The following is a 26,627-nucleotide window of genomic DNA, read 5'->3' as shown; positions in this document are numbered from 1 at the left end:
TCATTTCATATGGCTGGAACATAGTTTGCATGTTGGCAGTGGCAGGAGCTGAGATTGGAGATGGAGGCAGAAACCAGCTCATGGAAGGCTCTATATGCTACATTTGTTTTAGGCTTTATCTTATAAATGATGGAAAACTATTAAGGATGCTATTATTGTTGCTATTAATTATCATTGCCTTCTTACATGCTTTTTCATAAAATCAACTTTTAAACCACTTTTGTAGGCTGAGAAATTGTAAATTGCCCTTTTGAGGAACTAAGTACTTCTATCACTATACTGGCACTACATCGGATTCATGGTTCAAATGTTTATTCTGTTGCTTGTTCTTGTGATATCATTTTGTCAGAATCATCACTGTGATGTCCATTGTGACTATCCCTCCCTTTCTTTATAATTATACAGCGAGAAAATGTCATTGAATATAAACACTGTTTGATTACAAAAAATGAGAATGAAGAGTACAACCTCAGTGGGACAAAGAAGAACTTCAGCAGTCTTAAAGATCTTTTGAATTGTTACCAGATGGAAACCGTTCGCTCAGACAATATAATTTTCCAGTTTACTAAATGCTGTCCCCCAAAGCCAAAAGGTAAGATAATTTTCTAGTTATTTTTAAATTACTGGTCATGGATTGTTTATGTGGTGTGAAGTATCTTCAGTACATTGATTTCAAAGGATATATGAAAGAAGCAGCTATAAAAGTTAATTTTATCTTATTCTATTGTACAAGCATCATCAAATAAGATTGTTTACTTTGGTTTTGGTGGTCTAGAAGTGACTTGAAGTTCAATTATTCTAAAATGAGATTTTAAACATAATAATTGTGTGGTATGATGTCATTTATTGAACTGGAAGATCTCACTACTAAATTCTTATGTTGTTTTAAGTAAAAATTTTCATATACTTTGAGGATTTTAATTTCTGTATTTTAAAAATAAAGATAGTAAAGTTGGAAATTCCTTGAAATAATGAGCCTTACTATTAAAAATTATTAAAATTCCTGAAAAACTATATGAGTTAAGGAAGTTACTATAATTTTGAATTAACGAAATAACTGGCAGGAATACATCAAAATCCAAATTACATTAGTTAAGGAAGTGATTATAATTTTGAATGTATGAAGTAACTAAGAAGAAAACATCAAAGTTCAATGAGTTGACCCCTAAAATAATTTTCTATTATAAAAAAAGAACAATCAGGAGTTATTAAGCATTTCTTATACATAGAACACATTTCATTTTACTCCTCTTTGGAGCAATTCATATTTTCAGTGTATTTTGACGTGATATATATGTATTTTATTTTTTCAGATAAATCAAACCTTCTAGTCTTCAGAACGAATGGTGTTTCTGACGTACCAACCTCACCAACATTACAGAGGCCTACTCATATGAACCAAATGGTGTTTCACAAAATCAGAAATGAAGATTTGATATTTGTAAGTCATTAGATACTGATTACTGTCTTTTTTGTCCTTTTAAAACAACATCTGTTTTCTTGATTTACATTCATGTGACATTTGGAATTATTTTGTTATAACATATACAAATTCAGTTGTGATTTAAATATTTTTCTTGTGAAAAATATACCAAACTTGTGTTAGGTGTTAGCAAAATTAATTATCTTAATTATCCTAAGAATGGAATCTTAATTTTCTTTTTGGAAATTTAAAAATGATTCTTCACAAATCTTAAATTAAAAATTAAAAATCTACAAAGACCTATATTGTAACTCTCAAGTTCTAAAGAAAGTAAGGGAAATTCAAGGGGTTAAAAATAAAGAAGAAACTGAGAAAAAAATCCAGCCATCTCTCAGTGTCCATGAGGGATTGGTTCCAGGACTGCCCATGGATACCAAAATCTGAGGATACTTAAGTGGAACCTGTGGATATGAAAAGTTGGCCCTCTGTATACATGGGTTTTGCATCCTATGGACGCTGTATTTCTTTTTTAAAATAAGTAATTATTTTTTTAAATTATTTATTTATTTTTTAGAGCAGGACTTGCTCTGTCACTCAGGCTGGAGTGCAGAAATACTATATTTTCCAACTGAGTTTCCTTGCAGATGCAGAACCTGCCTATCCAGTACTGCCCACTGGATTTATTGAAAAAAATCCACATATAAATGGACCTGTGCAGTCCAAACCCATGCTGTTCGGGGGTCAACTGTCGTACATAAGATCTGATAATCTGGCTGCCAGGTGGTGAGGGTTGATGATCAGCCACATTTATCAAGGGGGTTAAGATTTAAAAGCAATTTAAAAGGGCCAGGTCTCAGACCTGTGCAAGGCCAGGAGTTAAAAGTGAGACTATCCCTGAATAAAACCAGGACACTTAAGTAAATACATCCTCAGTAAAACAGTATATAGAATGTGAAATATTCACCCACTAGCAAGCAGAGAAGAAAAGGAATATTGTCATTTGTAATTGGGCTTCTAGTGAGGAAAAGGAGTCTCTCCTAAGAATTTGTCATCATAAGCTTTTGAATTTGGGCTTCGTTATACTACCTACATAGACTGAGAAATCCTAAATTAAAAGTGGTACTGTCCTAATATTGTATGGTGCTTGGAAGAAACAAAAAAATCTTTTCAGAACCATATACTCTTAACCTAGGCAACCCATAATTCCCACAGATAAAACCATTCCAAAAATGAGCTTTTAATAGAAAATTTAGAAACATACAAGGAAATAATGCAGGATTAACTAAGAGTCAGTAGACCAACAAACATCAAAATTAGAACTCCAGGAACTTCCTATCACAGAATGTTCAGATACAGATTATAAAATACATATACATGTTTAAAGATAGAAAAGGAATTGAAACCACGGAGAAATAACAATACATTGTTTTAACAAACAAAAAAGATTTCAGGAAAAAGGCACAGAAATGATAAATATCCTCATTGACATTAAAACAGAATATACAGGATGAAAATGAAATTACTTATAGCTGAAGAGAGATGTTGTAAACCTCAAGATAGATCTGAAGAAATTATTAAGAATGCAGCAGTTAGGGAGAAAGAAATGGATTATATGTAAGAGGGATTAAGGGGCATGGAAGGCAAAATGAGAAAGACCCAACTGATATCTGAGCTTTATAAGGAGACAACAGATAGAATTAGCCAGAATGGTAAAGACAAGAATCTTCACGTGAGTAACAGGAAACAGGGTGGCCAGGTAACTTGACTAACATTACAAATCTAATAAATAGTAGACCTTGGATTTGAACACAAGCAGCCTTACTGCAGAGTGCAGGCTTTCAACAATTACTTTGTAAAGATATGCAAGAAATACTAGTATTAGTAGTAATAGCTAATACTTAATGCACATTTACTATGTGTCATGGACTGTGCTAAGTGCTTTTATGTATTTTTTCACTTATTGTTCATAACAATCCTATGGGAAAATAGTTATTATTCTCATTTTTCAAATGAAGAACCAAGACAGCTGCAGCACAGAGATTAAATAGCCTGTACAAGGTCGTACAAGGTCATACAAATGGTAATAGGAAAAAGTCAGATATTCTGCCTCTGCAGACCACACATTCTCTGTTGCGCTAGTAGGAAAGGCAAACAAAGAAAATGATTCTCATGTAAGCAAATGTAGGTAAACACTGACTCTATTTTTAAAAAGTGACAATTATAGCCCATTCAGGAGATTTCAAAACCGAGCAGAGCCAAAATACACTTAATTCATTTATCCTTGTTTTCTGTCTCTCATTACTATTTAAGGAAGCAGAATAAAAGCATTCATTTGGAGTCTTAAATCTGGGTTTAGATTCTAAGGAAAATACTTGCTTATGGATTTAAAAAAATTCTTCCTCATTGAATGTATCTTTTTGTTCCGACTTCGTTCTCCATCTTTACTTATTCTTTTCTTTTACCTTTTTATCTTGAAGAATGAAAGCCTTGGCCAAGGCACTTTTACAAAGATTTTTAAAGGCACACGAAGAGAAGTAGGAGACTACGGTCAACTGCATGAAACAGAAGTTCTTTTAAAAGTTCTGGATAAAGCACATAGAAACTATTCAGAGGTGTGTATGTTCTTCATATCGTTCATGTAGTTTATGCTGTTTGAAGATGTGCTCTCATATGCATACAACGTACTCATGCGTGCAGCTTTTCAAAATTGTAATTTTTAAATGTGTCAAGGACTTTTCTGAGGATACGTTCTTGTGGGGCTATAGAATTGCAGGGTTTGAAAATTACTGGATTAAAATAATTAATTCCAAACTAATTATGTTTAGCATTATGTTAGGAGTGTTACTACATTTCTGCATATACTGTGGCCATGATTTTCAAACTTGGCTGCCCAGAGCTTTATGGGTTACACAGAGGTCCCTCCACAATTTCATTTATTAAAAAAAAAAAAAACAAAAAACCAAGTTTCAAAGGCACTGTACTAAGGAACATTCTTAGTGAAATCTAGATGCCTCTGGGCATCATCCAGAGATGCTAGCTGGCAGACCCCGTGGCCAGTTGCCAGAGCTCTGAACATAGCAAGATATGATACTTACAATATCTTAAAGGGTGTTAGTGGGTGTTAGAAGATGATGTGAAAAGTTCAAGCCAAAGAGTTGTTCTAATCCAGAACCCCACAGTATTGGTGATCATGATTCACTAATCATACCCAGGGGTTCTAGTCAAAGTTTAGTTGAATTAGAGTGATGTTAAAACTATGCTAGTATCCTCGGCAGAGTGCTGCATTAGGGCGGCATACAAAAGCATCAGTTTCTCTTCCCAACTCCCTTAGCTGTTCCAATGAAGATACACAAGGATAATGATCTTTTAACATATCTGGCAATTTAGAAGTTTTCTCTTGAAGACGTCGAGAACGTCTCACTGGTGTTAAAAACTTCAGCTCTTTAAATGCGGAATTTGTTTCATCAAACTGCACCTTCTTTTTCACACCTTGTATGCCACCCTAATGCAGCACTGTGCTGGGTATACTATGAGGCTGATACAACATAAGAGAAATGAAGCTCTGATAGGGAACGGGGTTTTAATTATTTGTGGGGTGTTTTGTTTTGAGTAGCTTTATACTGCTCTTAGGTCTGGAGTTGGCCACGTACCTATGTATCCTAAGTATTCATGGCAGTGAGCTCCTTCACTAACATTCATGTTATGGCAAGAGTTGTCTTCCTCTGCATTGGAAAGCTAATCCTACCTTGTCAGTCTCAACCAACTGAGTTTTTTCTTTAAGATAGGTAAATTTTGTCAGCTAGTTTACTATGTTCTTTGAATATAAACAGGTTATAATACTACCCTGTTCACTTTACTAAATATAAGTACAGTAATGATGCATAATTAGAAAATGAGGTATTCTAGGTAAAATGTATGTTTGCCTTGACATGTTTTTAAAAGTTATGATGTACCTCCCTGCCTTTAAACAGAATACTTTTTTTTTGGCCTTTCTCGGATTAGTCAAAAATTGTATAGAATGACTCACTTCGAATACTAAGACACAGGAGGTTTAGCCTGCTTTCTTACCAAATTCATGTTACCCAGACTTGTGTTCTCTTATGTCCCTTGGACTGCCTGTTGATTGATGGAAAGTGTCTGCACTGTCACTTTTTGTCAGTAGTCTGTAGTCTTGTGGCCTCTTTTGATTATAATTGGGGTCACTAAGAAGGTTACTTAATTAAATACCCCATTTCTAAGAGAAGATACTTTGTGTAAGAAAAGATGCCACATTTAGTGGTTTAACTTCTGTAACTTCACTTGATAGTTTTTAAACAGTTAGAATGGAGTTAGGGAAAGAACATATACTGAATAAATGTCATTATATTAGATAGCATTTCTAAGATACTTGATACTAATACTTGTTTTCTTCTCTATAACATAAAAAACTTCACTGTTAAGTCATGTCCCCTGAAACATGATAAGTTACATACACAGTTTTCTCTCCACACATAAATAACACCACTAAAGTTGTTTTGTAAGGTTCCAAACTAATAATTATATGGCATATATCTATCAACTCTACAGTTTCAAATAAGTGACTTTTTAATTGTAAAAGATTAGTTGAAAAACTGTATGAATGTGGTTGAAGATCACATGCTTAGTCGTTTTTATGTTCATTCCATTTGTATATCTTTTCTATTTATTGACTTCTCATGTTCTAGAGAGTAGGACTTTTATTCTGTGTACCTGATATACATACAATTAAAATATCTGTATAATTAAAAAAAAAACTATGCTAGTATCCTGACACAAATGTCGTGATATTTTATCTGCACATTCTTAATTCTTTAGCAAGTGTTATTTAAAGGCTACATCCATCTACCTCAGTGTCCTAAATCTATCTCTGACATCTACCTCTAGTTGTACTTCTGTTCTCTATTTCAGGTGTTATGGGTCAAGCCTGTTTGACTGGCATTATTCATGATTCCTGTACCACTCTTGCTCTCTCTCACTGTGATCTCCATATTCCAGGCTCACACAGGGGTTTCCTCAGAATGTTGATGGCAGTTGCAGGTCCATATAAAGGGACCAAAACACATCGTATCCTTATCTATAGTCATGCTGAGAGTAGGGGAAAGTGCATCTTTATTATGGCAGAGAGAATTTTCTGAACTGAGTACTTATGGACAACAGTCAAACAACAATTCTTTGTACTTTTTTTTCCTTTTCCTTAGTCTTTCTTTGAAGCAGCAAGCATGATGAGCAAGCTTTCTCACAAGCATTTGGTTTTAAATTATGGAGTATGTGTCTGTGGAGACGAGAGTAAGTAAAACTACAGACTTTCTAATGCCTTTCTCAGAGCATCTGTTTTTGTTTATATAGAAAATTCAGTTTCAGGATCACAGCTAGGTGTCAGTGTAAACAATAATTTAACAGGAGTTAAATATTTCTGAAACTGAAAACACTGTAGGACTGTTCAGTTATATCTTGTGAAAAAGGAAAGCAATGAAGTTAAAAGTAGAAGGTTACAATACCCGAACAATAGAGTATTATAGTAAACAAATGTCTATAAAACAGTTTGTGTTCATGATAGAAAAAGAGATTATGGCAGGTTCAACATAACATTGGAATAACTGGCCTTTTCAGTACAAACTTATCTGGAATTATGAAGACAAAGCATATAAATGATACACTTAATTTTTAATGGAACTGACAGAAATGATTATGTTGATATGATACTAGATATATTTTTTGGCTAAATTTAGGTGTTCATAGAAACTACTAAAAGTATAAATCGTACCCCATGCTTTAATAGTATACAGGCATGCCTCATTTTATTGCACCTTGCTTTATTGTGCTTCTTAGATATTGTATTTTTTACATATTGAAGGTTTATGGCAACCCAGTGTGTCAACTCTGTCAGCAACATTTTTCCAACAGCATGTGCTCATTTCATGTCTCTGTGTCACATTTTGGTAATTCTAGCAACATTTCAAACTTTAAAAAAATCATATGGTGATCTGTGATCGGTATCTTTAATGCTAGTATTGTAATTATTCTGGGGTGTCCCAAACAGAGAGAATATAAGAAGGCAAACTTCATAGATAAATGTGGTGTGTGCTCTGACTGCTCCATCAATGAGCCATTCCTCTGTCTCTCTCCCTCTCCTGGGGCCTCCCTATTCCCTGAGACAACAATATTAAAATTAGGCCATTTAATAATCCCACAATGGTTTTTAAATGTTCATGTGAAAGGAAGACTCACCCGTCTCTCACTTTAAATTGAAAGCTAGAAATGAAGCAGCAAATGCTGATGTGGAAGCTGCAGCAGTTATCCAGAAGATCTAGCAAAGACCATTGATGAAGATGGCTTAGTGAGGAAGGCATGCTGAAAGCCAAGACAGGCTGAAAGCTAGGCCTCTTGCACTAAAAAGGCAAGTTATGAATCCAAAGAAAAAGTCCTTGAAGGAAACTGAAAGTGCTACTCCTGTGAGCACATAAATTACAAGAAAGTGAAACAGTCTTATTGATGATACAGAGAAAGTTCTAGATAGAAGATCAAACCAGTCACAACATTGCCTTGAGCCAAAGCCCAATCTAGAGCAAGATCTTAATGCTCTTCAATTATATGAAGGCTGAGAGAGGTGAGGAAGCTGCAGAAGAAAAGTTGGAAGCTAGCAGAGGCTGGTTCATGAGATTTAAGAAAAGAAGCCATGTCCACAGCATAAGTGCAAGGTGAAGCAGCAAATGCTGATGTGGAAACTACAGCAAGTTATCCAGAAGATCTAGCAAGGACCATTGATGAAGATGGTGACACTAACAAACAGATTTTCAAATGTAAACAAAACAGCCTTCTGTTGGAAGAATATGCTATCTAGGACTTCCACAGCTACAGAGGAGAAGTCAGTGCTTGCCCTCAAAGTTTCAAAGGACCGGCTGACTGTCTTGCCAAGGGCCAATGCCATTGGTGACCTGAAATTCAAACCAGTGCTCATTTACCATTCCAAAAATCCCAGGGCTCTGAGAATTATGCTAAGTCTACTCTGCCTGTGCTCTATAAATGGAACAACAAAGCCTGGATGACAGCACATCTGTTTATAGCATGGTTTATTGACTGTTTTAAGCCCATTGTTGAGATGTGCTCAGAATAAAAGATTGCTTTCAAAGTATTACTGATCATTGACAATGCACCTGGTCACCCAAGAGCTCTGATGGAGATGTACAAGGATATTCATGTTATTTTCAGGCCTGGTGACACAACATCCATTCTGTAGCCCATGGATCAAGGAGTAATTTCAACTTTGAAGTCTTAATATCTAAGAAATATATTTTGTAAGGCTAAGCTGCCATAGATAGTGATTCCTCTGGTGGATCTGGGTAAAGTAAGTAGAAAAACTTATGGAAATGATTCACCATTCTAGATGCCAGGAATAGCATTCATGGTTCATGGAAGGAGATCAAAATGGCAGCATTAATAGGAATTGGGAAAAAGTTCATTCTAACCCTCCTGGATGACTTTGAGGGATACGGTACTTTAATGAAGGAAGTCACTGCAGTGGTGGTGGAAACAGTAAGAGAACTAAGAAGTGGAGCTTGAAGATGTGAGTCAATTGCTACAATCTCATGATAAACCCTGAAAGAATGAGGAGTTGCTTCTTATGGATAAGCAAAGAAAGTGGTTTCTTAAGATGGAATCTACTCCTAGTGATGATGCTGTGAACATTGTGAAATGACAACAAAGGGTTTGGAATATTACATAAACTTGATTGATAAAGCAGCGGCAGGGTTTGAGAGGACTGACACTGTAAAGTTCTACTGTGGGTAGAATGCTATCAAACAGCATTGCATGCTACAGAGAAATCTTTCATGAAAGGAAGGGTCTGCAGTGAATTTCATTGTTGTCTTATTTTAAGAAACTGCCACAGCCACCCAAACTTTAAGCAGCCACCACCATGATCAGTCAGCAGCGATTAACATCAAGGCAAGACCCTCCACAAGCAAAAAGATGACAACTTTCTGAAGGCTCAGATTATCATTAGCACCTTTTTTGGCAATAAAGTATTTTTAAAAAGATATATTCTTTGTTTTTTTTTAATTTTATTACTATTATACTTTAAGTTTTAGGGTACATGTGCACAGCGTGCAGGTTTGTTACATATGTATACATGTGCCATGTTGGTGTGCTGCACCCATTAACTTGTCATTTAGCATTAGGTATATCTCCTAATGCTATCCCTCCCCCCACCCCACAACAGTCCCCGGTGTGTGATGTTCCCCTTCCTGTGTCCATGTGTTCTCAATAATGCTGTTGCACAATAAACAGACTCCATTATAGTGTAAATACAAGTTTTACATTTATTGGGATACCAAGAAATTCATGACTTGCTTTATTATGGTAGTCTAAAACCAAACTGGTAATATCTTCGAGGTATGCCTGTATTTTAGTGCCTCACAAAGTTTACATTCAAGAAAATTGTTTATATAATTCCCTATTTTCCACTAGTAATGCAGATTAAATACACATGTACACTTGTATAACATTTTTTCATATCTTTGAAAATTGATAGTCTTTTCAAAAGCAGTGGTTTGGAACCTGTTATATGGAGGTATCTGAGAGGCTCCTGTGGGCCACGAAGTAATCCAGGATTGTTTCTGGAAGCCAACACTTGTTTTTCTGGCAAAATATGTTTTATATATATATTTTTAAAGTTTTAAAGATAAAGCAGCGCAAAACATTTTTGTATCTTTTGCAGAATTAAAAGATTAAATGGAGCTAGAACTCAAATTCTCCTTTATGTCTATAGTACTGTAGACATTGTTAGTAATTTTTGTGTGTAGAAGAACTTCAGGAAGGTTTGAATGTCTAAAAAGTTATGTGGAAGAGAAATTGAGAAATTTTCATTTATTTTTAAAAACTAGCCATAATTCAGTACTAATATATAAAGGTGTGCTGGTATATATTACACATTTATGTTATATATAATAATATATAATTGTTTAGACTCCTACTCCTGCTGTTGTAAGTAAACTAAAAACCAAAAATATAATGCTGTGTATCCATTAAGTTTTCTTTAAAGCTGTGAGTTTTGCCTAATTTAATTTCTTTACCTATAATAGTCTCATGTAAGTATAAAGATTTAAATTACATATATTTAATTATGTTTATACTTAAGCCTTATTATTATTATTACTTATATTTTAATGCAGATATTCTGGTTCAGGAGTTTGTAAAATTTGGATCACTAGATACATATATGAAAAAGAATAAAAATTGTATAAATATATTATGGAAACTCGAAGTTGCTAAACAGTTGGCATGGGCCATGCATTTTCTAGTAAGTAGTACATCCTTTTTATCAAAAGATACTATTTTATTTTATAAAACAATATACAAATTATCTTTACCTGGAAACAAAAAATAAATCTGTAATTGGATGCCAATTCATGTAAAATAGTCTGTGTTAGGTGATAAAAGAGATTACTTTAGGCATATGTTTATGTATGTAAAATCACTTTTGAAAAAAAAGTTTTGTCATCCTATCAATATCTTAGAACTACTAAGACAATCTCTATGTTGTGTCTTTTGGATTTAGAAAATTCAATGAAAAACTATGCAGAAATATGTGCTTCTGTATTTTTGGGCCATTGTACATTATGGTCCATGAGAAAGCAGTGTTGACAGAGAAGAATACCAGGGGGCCTGCCAGTGATCAGACCCCTCAGGGTACACCTATGTCCTGCTGCAGAACTGAAGTAGTATTTCTTAATGTCAGCTCCCATCCTGAAACACAAACCACCTCAGCCTTAGAACTCATGTGAAATGGCATTGATAGTTTTAATTTATTCATTTCATCACAAGCATAGATTACTGTGTTATTTAAAATGTAAAACAGGAAGCATAGTTAGGAGTCATAAATTTCCTTTTTTCTCAATGCATGCCTCCAAATTAATATTTATTATACTATCTTATATATTTTTCTTCTTTAAATCTGTTTTGGGGGCTTGCTCAAGTATTTGTGGATTGATATTTCAATATATGTGCGTTTAACTCTAATAGGAAGAAAACAGCCTTATTCATGGGAATGTGTGTGCCAAAAATATTCTGCTTATCAGAGAAGAAGACAGGAAGACAGGAAATCCTCCTTTCATCAAACTTAGTGATCCTGGCATTAGTATTACAGTTTTGCCAAAGGACAGTAAGTTCTAGAGGGATTATATATAATGTTACTAAGCTTTACTTGGGCAGTGATGTAAAGAGCATGTTGTTAATTTTCCTTGAATTCCATTTAATTTGTATGTTCCTGATTAATAATAAAATTATCACTTATAGCAATTTAAATTGTTAGTTAAATCTTAGTCTCTATTTTTCTTCCTTATAAGCATATAACCATGGACTGTGAGGTGATTTTTTAAAAACAGTTTTAATCTCTAATTATGTATGAAAGATAGGATTTTATCCATTTTTAGTATGAAGTTTTATAATATTCCTTGAGCCACAAGTAAATTTTCTAAATATTCTTTTCTTCTCGTCACTAAATAAAAATTTAGCCTGAGATCTTAGGATTTTTTTCTACCCTCTGTGAAGAAATTAGTTTAATTATCCAGCTAATTCTGACTTTTTAAAACCTTAAAAAAACTTTCATTTGTGTTTGTTAATTTTTACTACTTAACACTGGGTTAAAAATACAAATTTCAGTCAGATAGTTGAGAGGGGTTTTTTGGGTCTAGATAACTGAATTTTGTTATCTTAGCTAATTTCTCTAATTGGATGTTCTAAATTTAGATTCTAAGTTGATCAATTTTTGTGCACTGATGTGCCCTATTTAAGCCTGTAGTACTTAAACTTAATGACCTACCTGACAGTGAAGACAGTGATAACTGGGCAGTAGTACAGGAGTATGGAGTATGGCAGAAAATTCTTACAGGGTCTTACATCTGGTATTCTGGGAAATTGTATCCTTTGGAATGGGAAGTGAAGATGGAAAAAAATGTATTCATATGGTGAAGGTATTTGTCAATCAATCTATTTGTCTGTCTGTCTATGTCAGAATACCAGAAAGTAGGGTTATATTGCTTCTTCCTTTCTTGAATACAGTCCTTCTGGTGGAATCAAAGACCACAGAAACTTTACTTGAGAAATTCCATGATTTGAGCAGAGCCCACCCGTATGAATTCCATATACCTAGAATATTTTGGTGCAATTTAGCCATCCATCTGCCATAAATGCTTGTTGGTCCTTGGGTGTTTTTTTTTTTTTTATCTGCAAGTGAGAATTGCCATGGCTATTAAATCATTAGAACATCTCTGAATGATGTAACATTACCTTTACTACTTATGCATTATGAAGAAATACCAAAAAGTATCATGGGGCAATTTTAGGATAAACTATATATAAAAAAAAGATTTGGCCAGGCGCAGTGGCTCATGCCTGTAATTCCAACACTTTGGGAGGCTGATTGCTTCCTAAAGCGCTTGGGTGGATCACTTAAGCCCAAGAGGTTAAAGCATAGTGAGCTGCACTTGTGCCATTGCACTCTAGCCTGGGTGACAGAGTGACACTCTGTCTCAAAAAAAAAAAAAAAAAGAATTTTTTTTTAAGGTAAAACTAATGGAAAGAGGTTGAGAAAATGGTATGGCAGTTGAGACACTATGGTTTAATGGAAAGATTAGTTGATTCAGAGCTCACTGTACAGGATTCTAATTCTGTCTCTGCTGCTAACAAATTGTATGGCTTTGGGCAGATTACTCAATCGTATGTCTCCATGTTGTCATTGTTAAAGATGAAATATTGAATTAGATGATCTTGAAGGTCTCTTCTGGCTCTTAAGCTTATGCAGTCATGTGCATGTGCACATCCACCCCCTCCAAAATAAAGAAAATAGGCCTGATTATTCAAATGAGTTGAACTTTAAAGCTATTTACGTATAAAAGATTGGTTTACTTGTGAATTATTTAACCCTACTCTGTTCGTATCATTTAAAAGTTCTTCAGGAGAGAATACCATGGGTACCACCTGAATGCATTGAAAATCCTAAAAATTTAAATTTGGCAACAGACAAATGGAGTTTTGGTACCACTTTGTGGGAAATCTGCAGTGGAGGAGATAAACCTCTAAGTGCTCTGGATTCTCAAAGAGTAAGTTTATATAGACTAAGAATTACTCTGTCTCTGAACTTTCATATTTCTTTCACATGATTTGTATTTTTTGGCCCATCTGATTTTAAAAAGCAGGTTGGTGTGGCATTACACAATTTATTCTCAGTTTGTGGTTCTTTAATTATAGAAGCTACAATTTTATGAAGATAGGCATCAGCTTCCTGCACCAAAGTGGGCAGAATTAGCAAACCTTATAAATAATTGTATGGATTATGAACCAGATTTCAGGCCTTCTTTCAGAGCCATCATACGAGATCTTAACAGTTTGTTTACTCCAGGTATGTATTTGAGTGATCTTACTGATCTTCCAGCTTTCTATCTTTATTGTATTTAATGAATCATTACTAGTTTTTAATTCTTTTAAAATATTTTCTTGATGTCATTTGGGCCCTCTTAATTTCTTATGTTCATATGGCTTTTCATGCTTTATACATATTGTAATCTCCTTGACTGAGAATTATTTTCATTTTTATAAAAAGACTTTTTCTTTTTTTTTTGAGACGGAGTCTTAGATCACCCAGGCTGGAGTGCAGTGGCGCGATCTCGGCTCACTGCAAGCTTCACCTCCCGGGTTCACGCCATTCTCCTGCCTCAGCCTCCCAAGTAGCTGGGACTACAGGCACCTGCCACCACACTTGGCTACTTTTTTGTATTTTTAGTAGAGACGGGGTTTCACCGTGTTAGCCAGGATGGTCTCGATCTCCTGACCTTGTGATCCACCCGCCTTGGCCTCCCAAAGTGCTGGGATTACAGGCTTGAGCCACTGCTCCCGGCCAAAAAGACCTTTTCTTTCAGTAACCTAATTTTAGTTTTCCATTTAATGAGTTGTAAATTATAGTTTTGTTTTTTTTTTTTTGCTTAAATTGACTTTTAAAAAACAATTCTTTTTAACATTTCTCATATTTTATAATTGATTGATTTTCTAAACATGAGCTATATTTGTTTTGGTTTGTTCTCTCCTTTTTCAAAATACTGAGCTGAAATGCATGTGTTTGATCTATAGGTGCTTTCTACCCCAGTACTACTCACCTTTCTCACAATAAATATCAGTGTATTACCTTACTTTATGAATATTAAAACTACTTATTTCGGAAAACAAATATTTATCTTTTGCAAAGTCTCTCTCGAAGGCCTGTCAGATTATGGGTAATGATTAAAGGCTCCCATTAATATAATCGAAACTATTTGAGTTTCCTTGTATCATTTAGTATTTGTAACTCATGATTATTTTGGTCAGCTTGAATGTATATCATCAGTTTAGTCCACAGAATGTTATTTGCTAATTTAAGGTGATAATATTCTTTATTTCTCCAGATTATGAACTATTAACAGAAAATGACATGTTACCAAATATGAGGATAGGTGCCCTAGGGTTTTCTGGTGCCTTTGAAGACCGGGATCCTACACAGTTTGAAGAGAGACATTTGAAATTTCTACAGCAACTTGGCAAGGTAAATTGTCAGAAGTTTTTCAAATAGAGTATAATCATTTCATTTAGGAAAAACTTAGAGCGTTTCTGAAGTTCACTTTCTACAACATTTTAAGGAGTGCTTGTAGAAAAAAAGGTTTGGTTGTCAGATGTCGGAGAAATGCTGCGTTAAATAAACAGCCATCTTTACTGAATGAAGGGGGCCAGCCCCTCCACACCTGTGGGTAATTCTCATCAGGTGGGACGAGAGACTGAGAAAAGAAATAAGACACAGAGACAAAGTATAGAGAAAGAAAAGTGGGCCCAGGGGACCAGCGCTTAGCATACGGAGGACCCACACCGGCACTGGTCTCTGAGTTTCCTCAGTATTTATTACTATTTTCACTATCTCAGCAAGAGGAATGCGGCAGGAGAGCAGGGTGATAGTGGGGAGAAGGTCAGCAAGAAAACGTGAGGAAAGGAATCTGTGTCACAAATAAGTTCAAGGGAAGGTACTATGCCTGGATGTGCACATAGGCCAGATTTATGCTTCTCTTCACCCAAACATCTCAGTGGAGTAAAGAATAATAAAGTAGCATTGCTGCCAACATATCTCGCCTCCCGCCACAGGGCAGTTTTTCTCCTATCTCAGAATTGAACAAATGTACAATGGGGTTTTATACCGAGACATTCAGTTCCCAGGGGCAGGCAGGAGACAGTGGCCTTCCTCTTTTACTAATCCTCCCCAGCACAGACCCTTCATGGATGTCGGGCTGGGGGACAGTCAGGTCTTTCCCATCCCACAAGGCCATATTTCAGACTATCACATGGGGAGAAACCTTGGACAATACCCGGCTTTCCAGGGCAGAGGTCCCTGCGGCTTTCCGCAGTACATTGTGCCCCTGGTTTACTGAGACTGGAGAATGGCGATGACTTTTACCAAGCATACTGTCTGTACACATTTTGTTAACAAGGCACATCCTACACAGCCCTGGCCTTAAACCTCGATTCCATACAACACATGTTTTTGTGAACTTAAGGTTGGGGCAGAGTTACAGATTAACAGCATCTCAGGGCAAAGCCATTCTTCAGGGTACAGGTCAAAATGGAATTTCTTATGTCTTCCTTTCCTACATAGACACAGTAACACGCTGGTCTCTCTTTCTTTTCCCTATAACTGAAGAACTTTTCAGAGGCTTTAACATGTAATGTGCATGGAACATCTTCAAGAGGATGATGAATTAGGCAGTATTACTCAAATTGACTTGACCAAGAGACTGTTTCTTGGTAGCAGGAGTTCATTTTAAGTGATTCAGTGAAATAGAGAAAGGAATACATAAGCTTTTCTACCTGCCTTTCTGCCTTTAGTCATCTCAGGGAGAATTAATCTTATTGCTTAGGGTCTAGGATTTTGACTGTGCCACATTCACTAGCAGAGGCTCTGTCTATTAAAAGGTCACACAGTCGTGTATAACCTACATATTGTAAGTAAGACCAGGGAATGCTCAGTTCTTAGTAGGTCCAACCATAGCAGTAAGCTCTTTCTCGCATAAGCTTGCTAGGATAAGGTTCTCACTAGTAAATACCATATTAGTGTTGTCTGTTATTATCAGCTATTCCTAAATTCATATTTTCCTGAAATATCTCCAGATGTCATTGATTTTCCTCTTTTCTGGGAACTTATAGCATTTATTGTTTCTTCTGTACAACTTAATCACAGTCTTCTGTTGTTTATTAGATCTTAGTTTTAGTTTGCTTGCCTTTTTTTTCCTGGACTTAAAAAAAGTTCCTTTAGATCCCAACAGATGACTAGGCACACAATTTTGTCATGTATTGTCAAAACAATGGAATATATACTGGTATTTAAGAAGTAGACATAACAAACAATACATCAAAAGATCACTAATTTAGATTAACAAAAGGGAAACAGCAGACTAAATTATAAAGTTATCTTTTCAAGTTAATTTTTTCTAGTTATGAAAGTGATATAGATACTGCTTATAGAGAAATTGGAAAATACTACAGTGAAGATACATTCCATTTGTTGTAGTCTCTGCACAACTACACAAACAATTTCTTTCAATAGTGAAACCATTCTATATATATAATTCTATATCTTGCTATTTTTCATATATCAAGATTTTCCCATTATTAGTATTCTTTTGAGACATAATTTTAAAAGTGAATATACCATAATTTATTTACAACATTCCCCTTTATTGTAATTTTGAGTTAATTTTCTTTTGCTTTTTAACATTTTTAGTGTTTTCCATAGTTCTTGAGCTTAAAATTCTTTTAAACATAAGTAAATTGAAGAGACTCTAAGGAAGGCATTTTCAAAATTTGTGTACAATGAAATATATTTCTTAGTAATTTAGTTTGTAGGAAATGAAAGGAAAATGGTGTAATCATTAGTCAGTCATAGATATTTTAATGTGGATATTTCCTATCTGGATTTAACACCATAATTTTACTTTCATCTTTGTTTGTTTGAAGTAATTGATGTGTTCAGTGGTTTGTCTAGCTATTTGTACTGCCTTATTGAAACAATCAAAATGCCATTCCTACAAAAATGATTGCATGTCACCTTTTCATTTTATAAAAATTAGCTACTGTATCCCTTTAAGTTATCCTTTTCAATTAGTGGTATGGTGAAAATATTCCAAAGAGGGATATATATATTTAAAATTATTATTTTCATATTTTTTAAGCCAAGAGAAATAATGGTATATATTTTTTATTTTTAAAAAACTATTTTCATACTGTTGTAAAAGGAGCCAAGAAACTATTGTGAAATCTTTTCTTTTGCTACTTGAAATCTAGTGTTTTTGCTTTCTTCCTTTATCCTCATGCCCACATATACTTATATTCTTTTTTTTTAAATTTTAACATGGATTATTTGTGTAATAGCCTTACATGTGGATATTAACAGTGTAAACAGTACCACATATAACCATCAAGATACCTCAGTTAGAATTTATAGGACTAGAATGACGATTCAGATGGTTTAATTACATTTAAAAAGTTTTCTGAAAAAACTTTTGCAATAAAACAAATAAATTGCCCATCAGTAAGTTTGATATCTTTTAAAATGATTTTTGGTTATCTGCACATGAAGCAAACAAAGTGTATTCGACAAAATTCTTTAGGCACAGTCTGGTGAGATAGCTGCCAGAAAGAACAGAAAGAGTTGTCATTTATGTCTTGTGAGTACGATTTCTGAAAGTTGAATGAGGGCGTCTCTTTCTGGGGATGGTGGAAGTTTACTGATCTCTCTTACTGCTTCACAGCAGTACTGCTGGGCGAGGTAGGTTGTTTGTTGCGCACCATCAGTCTGTAATACATACTGTGGAGCTGTGTCTACATCTCCCCGCAAACTGAACCATCTCATGATCATAGCATTCATTTCTGGGAACTGCTGACAGGCAGACAGGACAGGACCAGTGGCTAACCCGAGATTCACATCAGCTGATGTTGGTTTGCCTATGTTAGAACATGAGGTGAAGTCCAATACATCATCTATTAGCTGAAAAGCTATTCCTACATTTTTTCCGTACTGATAGGCGATCTCATGCACCACTGGGTCGGGGCATCCTAGAACAGAGACTGCTTTACAACTGCTGGCTATCAGGCTCGCAGTGTTCTTGAAGGTCTTTTCAAGGTATTGTGCAAATCTTTCATTCTCATTTTCTTTTGATCCGAGCTGAAGAAATTCACCACACACCAAATCTTCAATAACTTGGGTTAAAATAGATACATCATCAGTTGCATTTCCAATTTGTGCCCCAGCTATAGATACTACAGAAAGAATTAAATCTCCAGCAAGGACAGCCTTCTTTTCACCCCAGATCTTGTGTTTTCCTTTTCGAGAACTTGCATCATCAATAACGTCATTGTGAACAAGACTAGCAGTGTGGATCATTCCTGCAATTAAGGCTGTGGCGCGCTGGCTAGCTTGCACATGTCGGCAGTTATTATGATGAATATTATGTGCTTGGGCCATTAGTACCACAATAATTGGTCAAAAGGCTTTTCCTTTTACATCAAAGTAGTACTCAGACATTTCCTTAAGTTCTGTTGTCGATATGAGCAGTACCTTTCTAATGTCCTCATACAGACCTTTCAAGTCTCTCCAACCGAGTTTGAAAGGATCGGTGTATTTCTCACCACTGTGTGTTTCGCTGTACGGGGTTGTGTGATGAAACTGTGATATACTATATACATTTGGACAGGCACGTGTTAAATGCTTCACAAGATTAAAATAGGGTATCTGAGACAAGTCAAGTCCCTTCCGCCTATGAGCCTGCGCGGGCATCGGCAGCGGCGCCCGGCGCGCGGCCCCGGCGGCCCCGCAAGGCTAGGGGAGCGGTCTCCGCGCCGCCGGTCTCCAGGAACAGCCGCGCCGCCGCCGCCACCAGCGCGAGGCCATGGTCGGAGTCTGAGAGTCGTGGCAGGATGGCGGCTCCGCCTCTGGCCCGCGATCCTCCTGCCAGGACCTGGAGCCTGAAACCTCTTATATTCTTTATATCCTTTACCTTCTCACTTCACTCCTAGCTGTTTTGAAATCCTCTTTATTCCTTTTTCCTCCATGGTGGAGATATAGGATTCAGAGATCAGGATCTTAGTGCGACTACTTTGAAATTATCAGCATCATTCTTAATCTTCTCTGAATATGATTTTTATTTTCCTCTCTCGCATCATTAGCTAACATCTTGGTCCACATTCCTTGAATACTTTTAGTACTCATTGTTTTCTCGTCACCTTACCTCCTGCCATTATTTTGGATGCCCGTCCAATACTTAAAAAAAAAATTCCTTGGCTTCTCTACCCCAAAGTTATGATTATGTTAAATGAGGTCATTTTGAACTCTATAATCCCGTGTAATAACCTTACTTAGGAAATTTCCTACCCTGAAATCTCCCTGTCTGACTATAACTTTATAGCCTTTGGCTTTTTTCAACATAAATGCCTTCTTTTTGATATCTTTGCTATTGCTAGTGTCTTTCACACTTTCTTCTTATTGGAATGTAAATTGGTGACCCTTTCTAGAGAGCTTCTCATAGAGCAGTTTGTATCAAGGGCCTTTAAATGTTCGTATCTTTTAAACTACTTTTGCTGGTATCTACAATTATATCACGCCCCCCTTCCCTTGATTATCTGCTTCACGTTCCCTATTATTTCCTAGTACGGGAACAATACAACTTAGCATTTTTAAAATTGTGCTTCCATCCCTCAAACACTGAAAAAAATCAGATATAAATCTTTATTGTTTGTTTTCATTGAAAATTGGTTTCCAACATTGGTTAGGCACTTAGGACTCTTACTGGTTGTATTAGTCTGTTCTCATGCTGCTTATAAAGACATACCCGAGACTGGGTAATTTATAAAGGAAAGAGGCTTAATTGACTCACAGTTACGTATGGCTGGGGAGGCCTCAGGAAACTTACAGTCATGGCAGAAGGCACCTCTTCACAGGGCAGCAGGAGAGATAATGAGTGCCAGCAGGGGAAATGCCAGACGCTTACAAAACCAGATCTCATGAGAACTCACTATCATGAGAACAGCATGGAGGAAACCACCCCCATGATTAAGTTGCCTCCCACCGGGTCCCTCCAGTGACATGTGGGGATTATGGGGTTTACAATTCAAGATGAGATTTGGGTGAGGACACTGCCAAACCATATCACTCGTAGTTCTTTTACTCTCCCTTACTTGATTTCTTCTGGTCCTATCTCCAGCCCTTCCAGTTTTCTATCTTAAATCTTTCTTTTCGCTGTATTTTTCTTCATCTCCTTCTTCCATAAGAAAAATAGAGGCATTCCAAATTAAAAGTGAGACTGATTTTTGCCTATCAAAGTGACAAAGATTTAGAAAAAGTATGACCATTGTTGGCAGGGATGTGATAAAATACACATTTTCCCACTGCTTATTGGAACATCAAATGGTAACCACTGCCAGAGAGCCTCTAATGCAGTGTGTATCAAGGTCCTTTGAAATGTTCTTACCTTTTGAACAGCTAATTAAGTATCCTTAATAGAGACATATACAAATATTATTTATAAGAATATTATTGCAATGACATGACTGTATTTAAAAATTTTTCTTAGTGTACATTTATATTTCCAATGTTAAAAATTAGTGCATTCGTGTGACAATATACAATAGTTAAAAATCATTAATTTCAAGGAATACATAGTGGCACTGGAAAATAAATTTTATGAACACATTGTTAAGTAGAGGGAAAGAGGATAAAACTTACTTATTTCCTACTTTTGTTTTCTAAAATATGTTTTGGAATAATTTCTCACAGCCTCATGAGATAGATAGACATTTTATTATTCTCCACTTTAAGGAAGAAAAACCTCATTTTAGGGAATTGTGAATTGTCCACAGTCACAGAGAGAGCAAGTTGTGGATCAATATTCTAGTTCCAATCTGACTTGAGAGTCCTGGGTCTTGAAAATCCTGAGTCTGTCCACCTTGTTGTGTGGCCTTCTAAACTGTGTAATTGAGAGATTTAACTTTGAGCCTACATGGTCCATGGTCTAGGTTTTTAAAAAAATTGACTTCAAGTATATAACTGAAAATATAGTTACTTAGAATCTTGTAACTCAAGAACTACATTGTTTTATCCTGTAAGAATGCAATAATATCCAAAATACACTAATTTGATTAATATCAAAAACCTATACTTTATTTAAATGTTATAGCAACTTACCAATTCTATGTAGTTAATGAGTTTTAGGTAAAAAGAGTGGATTTCTTTAAAGACATCTTCAAAAAAAAATGTGGAGTCATCCCATAAGCTAAAAGTTTCTTACTTCTTAATTTGCTTGGGCTGCTATAACAAAATACCATAGACTGGGTAGCTTAAACATCAGACATTTATTTCTCTCAATTCCAGGGCCTGGAAAGTCTGAGATCAAAGTTATGGCAGGGATTGGTTTCTAGTGAGGTTTCTTCTTGGCTTGCAGATGGCGGTCTTCTTGCTGTGTCCTCACATGGGAGAGAGAGATTGCTCTAATGTCTCTTCCTCTTAAAGGGCACTAGCCTTGTCACATTAGGGTTGCACCTTTATAACCTAATTTAACTTTTATCACCTCCTCACAAGGCCCCATCTCCAAATACAGTCATATTGGGAGTTAAGGCTTCATTATATAAATTTTGGGTAGGGGGTCACTGACATTTAGCCCATAACAGACACATTCCATCCAGATCACTGACAGTGATAGCAAAAGATATTTTGTAAAAAAAGAGAAAATTCTTCCTGGAAGTTAGTGACAAAAGTTTAGGAATCCTCAGCACGTCCCTTGGCTTATCGTGATAATTAATGCTCATCATTTATTTAAATGCTTTTTTGAAGTAATTTATATTTCAGCCTGTAATTCCTTTTGAAGAAATTAAATTTATAGGTTTACTACCCACCTGTTGTTGAGATAGTATTTCCTTTTCTTGTTCTAAGAGTTCCTTAATATAAGCTTAAAGATAGTCTGCTGCTGGGCACGGTGGCTTACGCCTGTAATCCCAGCACTTTGGGAGGCCGAGGCAGGTGGATCACGAGGTCGGGAGATGAGACAATCCTGGCTAACACAGCGAAACCCCGTCTCTACTAAATATACAAAAAATTAGCCGGGCGTATTGGCGGGCGCCTGTATTCCTAGCTACTGGGGAGGCTGAGGCAGGAGAATGGCGTGAACCCAGGGGGCGCAGCTTGCAGTGAGCCGAGATCGTGCCACTGCACTCCAACCTGGGCAACAGAGCAAGACTCCGTCTCAAAAAAAAAAAGACAATCCGCTAATTCCAGCTACTAGAATTTTCTATATAATTATAATTTATTTGTAATTTGCCTTGAAAACTTGATATTTCCATCCTAATGTGATGTGTCATTTAGGGTAATTTTGGGAGTGTGGAGATGTGCCGGTATGACCCTCTACAGGACAACACTGGGGAGGTGGTGGCTGTAAAAAAGCTTCAGCATAGTACTGAAGAGCACCTAAGAGACTTTGAAAGGGAAATTGAAATCCTGAAATCCCTACAACATGATAACATTGTGAAGTACAAGGGAGTGTGCTACAGTGCTGGTAAGTTGCCCATTGAAACCTATTTTAAATTCAAGGTATGTCTTTGGCATCCTGTGTAATAGAAATATACAGTGTCTAACGATCTGGACTTATGCCAATGCCCAGAGGGAGAGGCATTCTATAATGACTAGAGATTGTGTTTGGTGATCATAGACTATAACTATAGGAAGTATTTGGCTAGTTGGTTAAACATTCTTTTCACCTCTTGCTTAAGCTTACCAAGAAAGTATCATTTTTAAAGGAATTGTTTTTGTTTACATTTTCTATAAAAATATTTTTGAATTCAGTGTTTTTTGTTCGATATAAATGAGGAGAAAGGAAGTTTTCTCATCAGTTTATTTTGGTTTGCCTAAAGAGTTAGAGAAAACTGAGATGCAAATAGTTTCAAAGCTTTTATTCAAAACTTGTTTTTGTTTTTATTTATTCAAAAGTCTTTGATTCAAAAAGACTGTGTTAACAACTATATCACCTTTACTGTATAATAAAGTTTTGTCGTCTTAGATTTTATATATGTTTAAGTCATTTATGTATGATAGTTTTCTAATATTTAATCAGTATAATATGGCAGAGTAAAACACTGTTTCCACCTTTATGTTAAAAGGTCGGCGTAATCTAAAATTAATTATGGAATATTTACCATATGGAAGTTTACGAGACTATCTTCAAAAACATAAAGAACGGATAGATCACAAAAAACTTCTGCAGTACACATCTCAGATATGCAAGGTAACTAATATCCTCATTATTTGATATAGATGAAGCAACCATGTTGAAATAGATGTTAGGAAATCATCTGGACGTTTTCATAGATAATAAAGGGAATACATAAGGTTAAGACCATTTAAATTGTTTATGTTTATAAAACTAGCTGAAAGAAAAATGTTTTATCCATAGGGTATGGAGTATCTCGGTACAAAAAGGTATATCCACAGGGATCTGGCAACAAGAAATATATTGGTGGAGAATGAGAACAGAGTTAAAATTGGAGATTTTGGGTTAACCAAAGTCTTGCCACAAGACAAAGAATACTATAAAGTAAAAGAACCTGGTGAAAGTCCCATATTCTGGTGAGTATATTTCAGTATGATAAATGAAATTTTAGAGCACAGACTTCAAACTTTATTGTTGTTATTTAATATTTTGCCATTTCTATATTTACAGTAACAGTGAACATTTAAGTCTTTTAAGTCTTACATTTAACTTTTTTTTTTTTTTAGGTCTTATAGTCATGGTTATAGTCCACATGGGAAAATGGCATATGCTTTATTTTTATTAAGTGTTTTCTTGTTTATAGGGATTGTAGGTTTTTCTTCAAAACTGTCTCCTATTTATGGAGGCTTAGGGCTAATTATTAATGGTGCTGTGGGTTGTGGTATTGTGTTGAATTTTGATGGGGCTTTCACGGGGTTAATAGTCTTTTTTATTTACTTGGGTGGTATAATGGTTATTTTTGGTTATAGTCCAGTGATAGCTATTGAGGAGTATCCTGAAACATGAGGGTCAAGTACTGATATTTGAGGGGCCTTATTATTGGGATTATTAATAGAGTTGATATTGGTTTGGTGAATAGTTGAATATGATGGGGTTGTGATCACAGTTGATTTTAATAGCGTAGGGAGTTGATTAATTTTTGAGGGGGAGGGGTTGATTGGGGAGGATTTTGTAGGTGCAGCTGCCTTGTATACTTACTTACGGGTGTTGGTTGGTGGTTGCTGGTTGATCATTGTTAGTATTTTTGTTGCAATTGAAATTACTCAGGGTAATAGATTAGATAATTAATAGTAGAGTTCAGGCCTTTTTGGTCAGATACAGTAATGGAGGCTGAAGTTTGGGTTCGTGAAATGGTTTTTGGTATAGAATTTTCTAGTCAAACTGGGTCTAGTAGAAGTGAAGCTAGATTGTGGCTTGCGAATAGGCTTAAGTGGGGGGGGCTGAATGGTGAATTGTAGCTGAATAAAAACCTAGTATATTGGAGAAGTTAAATGTCTATAATGGGTACTTTAAGGTTATTAGTTATGAAATTAAGCTCTATTGCTAGTAAGAGACCTAGGGTGGTTACACCTAGGGCTGTGAGCTTTAGGTGGAGTGGTATAGTTGTTTGAGGGGATGAAGTAGGGATAATACTGTTAGTGATGAGGAATCTGGCGAAGATACTGCTGAATGCTAGGCACTTAATTGAGTTAATTAGGAAAGGATTATCATTAATAACAATCAGAGTTGTAAAACAAGGTTGTCCTATTAGAGCACCTCAGGTTATAAAGTAAGCACAAGTAAATACCTAAAAACATTAGGTCAAGGTGTAGCTCATGAGGTGGCAAGAAATGGGCTACATTTTCTATCCCAGAAAATCTCACAACAACCGTTATGAAATGTAAGGGCTCAAGGAGGATTTAGCAGTAAACCAAGAGTAGAGTGCTTGGTTGAATAAGGCCACGAAGCACACACACACCACCTGTCACCCTCCTCAAATATCATTCTAGAAATATTATTTAAATTCTCTACACATGAATAGTGGAGATAAGTCATAATATGGTAAGTGTACTGGAAAGTGCGCTTGGACAAGCAAAGTGTCACTTAACCCAAAGCATCCAGCTTACACCCAGAAGATTTCATCACAACCTGATCACTTTGAGTCAACCCTAGCCCCAAACCTCACTAAAAATATTATTAAACCATCTTAATCAAACCATTTACCTTAGACAAAAGTATAGGCAATAGAAATTCTTATCTTGGCACAATAGATACAGTACCATAAGGGAAAGCTGAAAGAACTGAGCAAAGACAAGTCCTTATACCTTCTGCATAATGTATTAAGTAGAAATAACTTTACACAGAGATAGCCAAGTCCCCCGAAACCAAACGAGCTATGCAAGAATGGCTGAAACAGTGTACTCACCTACGTGGCAAAATAGTGGGAAGATTCATGAGTAGTGGTGATAAGCCTACCAAGCCTGGTGATAGCTGGCTGTGCGAGATAGAATCTTAGTTCAACTTTAAACTTACCCACAGAATTACTTAATCTCCCTGTAAGTTTAACTGTTAATCTAAAGAGGGACAGCTCTTTAGACCCTAGGAACCAACCTTCCTACAGAGAGTACAAAATAATATTGCCATAGTTGGCCCAAAAGCAGCCAACAATTAAGAAAGTGTTCAAGCTCAACATCCAAGTATCTTAAATTCTGTTCACTCTACTGAACTCCTAACATTACATTGGTCTAATCTATTATTTAATAGAAGCAATAATGTTAATATAAATAATATGAAAATATTCTCCACTGCATAAGCTTACATCAGACTGGAATAACCCACTGACAGTTAACAGCCAGATATTTTACAATAAGCACCCTATTATTTATACTGTTAATCCAACACAGGCATGCGCTAAGGAAGTATTACAAAAAGCAAAAGGAGCTCGGCAAATCTTACCCCACCTGTTTACCAAAAACATCACGTCTAGCATTACCAGTATTAGAGGCACTGCCTGCCCAATGACATATGTTCAATGACCACAGTATCGTGACCTTGCAAAGGTAGCATAATCACTTGTTCCCTAAATAGGGACTTAAAGAATGTAAGTG

At 35.8% G+C, this 26,627-nt stretch overlaps 2 protein-coding genes and 1 pseudogene across 8 annotated transcripts in view; 1 reads left to right on the top strand and 2 right to left on the bottom strand.

The window, feature by feature from the left end:
- Positions 1–26,627, top strand: part of JAK2 (Janus kinase 2) — a 150,118-nt gene that overhangs the window by 83,318 nt on the left and 40,173 nt on the right. For all 7 annotated transcript variants that reach the window (XM_063609183.1, XM_055294317.2, XM_063609179.1 and 4 more), the window contains 12 exons: positions 406–592; positions 1,314–1,441; positions 3,901–4,035; positions 6,640–6,727; positions 10,612–10,739; positions 11,462–11,600; positions 13,388–13,539; positions 13,688–13,838; positions 14,875–15,011; positions 22,860–23,049; positions 23,651–23,775; positions 23,944–24,116. In XM_063609183.1, the coding sequence (XP_063465253.1) occupies positions 406–592; positions 1,314–1,441; positions 3,901–4,035; positions 6,640–6,727; positions 10,612–10,739; positions 11,462–11,600; positions 13,388–13,539; positions 13,688–13,838; positions 14,875–15,011; positions 22,860–23,049; positions 23,651–23,775; positions 23,944–24,116 (1,733 nt within the window). The remainder of the gene's footprint in view (positions 1–405; positions 593–1,313; positions 1,442–3,900; positions 4,036–6,639; positions 6,728–10,611; positions 10,740–11,461; positions 11,601–13,387; positions 13,540–13,687; positions 13,839–14,874; positions 15,012–22,859; positions 23,050–23,650; positions 23,776–23,943; positions 24,117–26,627) is intronic.
- The window catches only part of INSL6 (insulin like 6), a 113,329-nt gene continuing 104,733 nt past the window's right edge, over positions 18,032–26,627 (bottom strand). The window contains exon 4 of the mRNA XM_055294321.2: positions 18,032–18,136. Coding sequence (XP_055150296.1) covers positions 18,114–18,136 — 23 coding nt within the window. The 3' untranslated portion in view covers positions 18,032–18,113. The remainder of the gene's footprint in view (positions 18,137–26,627) is intronic.
- LOC129490430 (all trans-polyprenyl-diphosphate synthase PDSS1-like) lies at positions 18,136–19,397 on the bottom strand (annotated as a pseudogene).

This window comes from Symphalangus syndactylus, chromosome 9 (genome assembly GCF_028878055.3).
Source record: "Symphalangus syndactylus isolate Jambi chromosome 9, NHGRI_mSymSyn1-v2.1_pri, whole genome shotgun sequence".
NCBI classification, from domain to species: Eukaryota; Metazoa; Chordata; class Mammalia; order Primates; family Hylobatidae; genus Symphalangus; species Symphalangus syndactylus.
Note: the sequence above shows the minus strand (reverse complement) of the source record. Positions and strands in the feature narration are given on the sequence as shown.